The sequence below is a fragment of the Pygoscelis adeliae genome, unplaced genomic scaffold, assembly GCF_000699105.1.
Source record: "Pygoscelis adeliae isolate BGI_AS28 unplaced genomic scaffold, ASM69910v1 Scaffold108, whole genome shotgun sequence".
Taxonomy (NCBI): Eukaryota; Metazoa; Chordata; class Aves; order Sphenisciformes; family Spheniscidae; genus Pygoscelis; species Pygoscelis adeliae.
In genome coordinates, this window is record NW_008825498.1 from 4,410,864 (window position 1) to 4,414,652 (window position 3,789).

Below are 3,789 nucleotides of genomic sequence, written 5' to 3' on the forward strand. Positions count from 1 at the left end.
TGAAGGAGTGGCCTTTGTAGCAGAAGTATCTGAACTTGCGGCATGAGCCTCAGCTGGACACCTCAGCCGGTACTGTTGCATCTTGCCAGCTCAGCCCAGAGCTGGACAAGGTTTGTGGAACATAATAACATTTAAAACATCTTCTTTTTTCTTACATTCTGAGTTAAAAGTTTCTGTTTAAAGACCAGCAAAAAACCCGGCATTGTACCAGGGCCTGAAGAAGCACAAGTGAAGTGAGCAGGTCAGCATCCTCACTGAGGCCGAGTGAACTGAGAAAAGAAGCCGCAGAAAAAGAGAGAGACAATTTCACATTTTATTGTAGTCTATGACTTTAATAATAGTAATGTTAACCCTTATTAAGATGACTTTAGTTTTTAAAAAGCAAAGCATACACTCTAACGGTGACACTGAAATCAGGTCCAGATATCGCAGTGATCAGTAATAGCATTGGTAGTTTTAAACTTCAGACTGGTAGTTGTATTTCTTGTTTCAGGGTATAAATTCATCATCTGTGGAAATCAGAAAGAAATTCTTCCCTTTTATGTGTGTGTACTTATGAGAATAATTTGGTTGGGTTGATTATTGAGTGAAGGGGTTTGAAAGAAAAGCATTTCAGAGACCAGTGAACGTCAAGTACTTGCAATCCTGAAGAAAACCATAAATTAATTGTCTTATTGTCCATATTCAGATCCTGAGGTGGATTCCATTTATCTCATATAGAATGGATAGTCTCTTCCCAGTTTTGTGGGGAAAGTTGTCGTGCAAAGATTGCTGTATTATATTTTAATCCAAATCATGTTTTACAGCAATTTAAAAAGTCATCACTTAACAGCACGCCCCTTACACACTGTACCATTGAAAAGTGAAAAACCAAAAAGCTTAAAATATTCGTGCCAGGAGCTACTGAGTGAATATTCGCATCCAAGCAGAAGAGTGAAGTGTGCTGACGCTTTCATTTTTGCTCCTTATAGTGACACTGTGTGGATGAAACCAGGAGTACACATACAGAATAATATCAGTGAAATCCTAGTTAAAATAGTAAAGCCTGCTAGTTGTACCTACCTCTGTTTCTTAAACCTGAACTAAAAAACCCACGCTGAGAGCAGTTTGTTAACAGGTTTGTCAGAGGGGGTGCGCAAGGACAGACGAGCGGACATGTGAGCACCCCAAGCATTGACGACAGGCACCCTGTGGGTTTGTGCCTTGCAGCTGCCAGACACAGGAGAGTTGGAGAGTGTGTGCCCACCCATGCAGGCTCTCTGATGTCTAATAGGATGTGACCTCTGCAGCTTTTCCTACTTTTGAGGCCACTACAGCCTGTCTTGCTTCTGGCCTGTCATGTACTCTCAGGAAGCACATAGGCACTTGATTGCCTCTAACACCTATACCCTCTGTCAAATCAGAGTGAAATCAGCCAGCAGCTTTTTGTTGAGGAGACAACACTCAGGCAGACATGGGTACATGTACAGTGTAATCAAATAAGCTTTGTTTCCATAGAAAATCAGGCTAAAAACATAGATGCACAATTTGCTGCCCGACCATGCAGAGCAATATATGCCATCAGCTTCTATCTGCCCATTGACAGATAAATTAAATGGTCTTATTTAATTCATCAGCTGAGCTGGAGGCACTTAGCAGCATTCCTGTCCTCCTGTTTCTGTCTTGTCTTTTGGTAGCCTTATCCTTGTGCCAGTGTTCCTGCTCAACAAGGGGTGCTGTCCCGCACCGTCCAAGTTGCCCATGTGCAGGCAAGATGAAAGCAAAGAGGTAGACAGGAGGTGCTCGGTGACGCAGCTCCTCACCAGCCAGGGTGAGGACTCCTCTCAGGTGTGCACCAAATCCAAAAAGTAAGGCCAGAAACAGGTGGCATTGCATCAGATCTGTTCCCTGAACGCTCAGCCAGCCCTGCTGTTTCCATGGCTGTATTTTCGTGTCTGCATGACGTCTCCTCCAACTTATAAACCCATCAGCCAGTCTCAGCCACGTTTAACAAAGAGGGAAATTTCTCCAAAATGTTAAAGCATACTACAAGTTTTGTGAAAATAGGCACCTGGGTAAAGGAGAGAGATCTTACTCCTGCCTTCACTGAAGGAAATGCTCCTGAACGCGTGCCTGGCTAGATGGCAGGTTAGAGACACGGCACAGCAGGCTTTGCTAGCTCACCTGGTCGTGGGATGACTATAGCCTGGAGAGGAGTTGGGACGTACCAGAGCTGTTCATTGCAGGGTGTTGTGCTCTGTACATGGACCACTGCTCATCCCGAATGCGTTGTAGCAGTCTGCAGGATCGAGCCCTTGATGGTCAAGCCCCCAAGATTCACTGTGCGATTCAAGAATGCAATATGCAGTCGCTCCCAGATTCAAATTTGGGTGCCTGGGCAGGAACTGGAGCTTACTGTGTCAGGCACGGAGCAGGGTTTGGCAAGCTGCAGCCACACTCCAGCGTGCCTGTTTCGCAGGGCTAGACCTTGCCATCCCTCACCTGCCTGCTTGTCTCTGGGCTCCCACACCACTCCGGTTTCACCCAGGAGAAAATTTGAGGTTTGGGACTGATGATTCTTGTCATTCAACATTTTGTACGGGTCTTCATCCTAGCCTAGCTGTGCTCTTTGCAATTTTCTTTCTCATAGCATTGCAGTTTAAAATTAAAGGCCTCTACCCTAGAAAACCTTCCTGCTGCTGCATAATACAGGGAATTTTCCCTGAAAGTGGATTACACCAAACAGGGTCTCTCAGAATTGTCTACTGCTCTATTTTTACTTCAGCAATAGACACTTACTGTTAATTTTGGCAGCACGAGGAAGACAAACTAATATGCTGAGCAGTCCTGACCAGAAAAATAAAGTATTTTCCTGCATACCTGAAATATACCACATGTGAAAGCGGACAAGTGGCTAAAACTTTTCTCAGAGTTAGTTGGATGGAGACAGACCTCTTTTGAGTTAAAGGGCGTAAATGTAATATTGTGCCTAGCGTAAGGAAAGTTGTTCTACTTGCAGTACTGCAGAAAGAAGAAAAAAATGATAATTGAAGAAAAATTTTGATGATGTGGTTCTCTTAGTAAATTGGGAACAATGACCCTTGAAGGACCATAAAGAAAGTGAATGTCAAGATAATTTATTATTGTTACATTATCTACCTCATTTTTCACTTTGTCTTACTGAGTTGTTATATCCCTTACAAGGTAATGCCCCAAACATTAATGAGCACCTTTTTATCTTTCACAGGTGTGAAAAAGCAAAAAACAGCTTTGAAAAGGGGTATTTTATACCAGATTTATGTATGCTTAATTGTTTTGACACCAGAAATGAAGTATTCGTTTGATGTGGAGCACATATTTGATTAGCAAAGCAGCCACAGTCTCTAGGATAGCTGTAAGCATGTGAAGCTCCTGCACACTTCTGTCTGAAGTAGCATTTGAAGGAGCCGCTATCTTAGTTCAGGGAGTCAGCTGGAGCCGGAAGAGATATGGTTGATGTGGCTAATTGCTTTGTTGTTGGCTTGTTTTGTTTTGTTCTGCCCTGTCCTCCAGGAGAGCCAGTTTCTACGCCTGTCGCCTTGACAAGAACTTGTATGTAATTGGTGGAAGAAACGAAACTGGTTACTTGTCCAGCGTGGAGTGCTACAACCTGGAGACAAACGAGTGGCGTTACGTGTCTTCGTTACCACAACCTTTGGCAGCCCATGCAGGAGCCGTTCACAATGGCAAGATATATATTTCAGGCCAGTGTCTTTTATAATTCCTGCTATGTAACAAAAAACCAACCCAAATCAACAACAAAAACCTAGA

At 43.5% G+C, this 3,789-nt stretch overlaps 1 protein-coding gene across 1 annotated transcript in view; it reads left to right on the top strand.

The window, feature by feature from the left end:
* KLHL14 (kelch-like family member 14) overlaps positions 1–3,789 on the top strand; it is a gene marked incomplete at its 5' end in the record, with an annotated part of 64,360 nt that overhangs the window by 55,779 nt on the left and 4,792 nt on the right. The window contains 1 exon segment of the mRNA XM_009331472.1: positions 3,532–3,722. Within this exon segment, the coding sequence (XP_009329747.1) occupies positions 3,532–3,722 (191 nt within the window).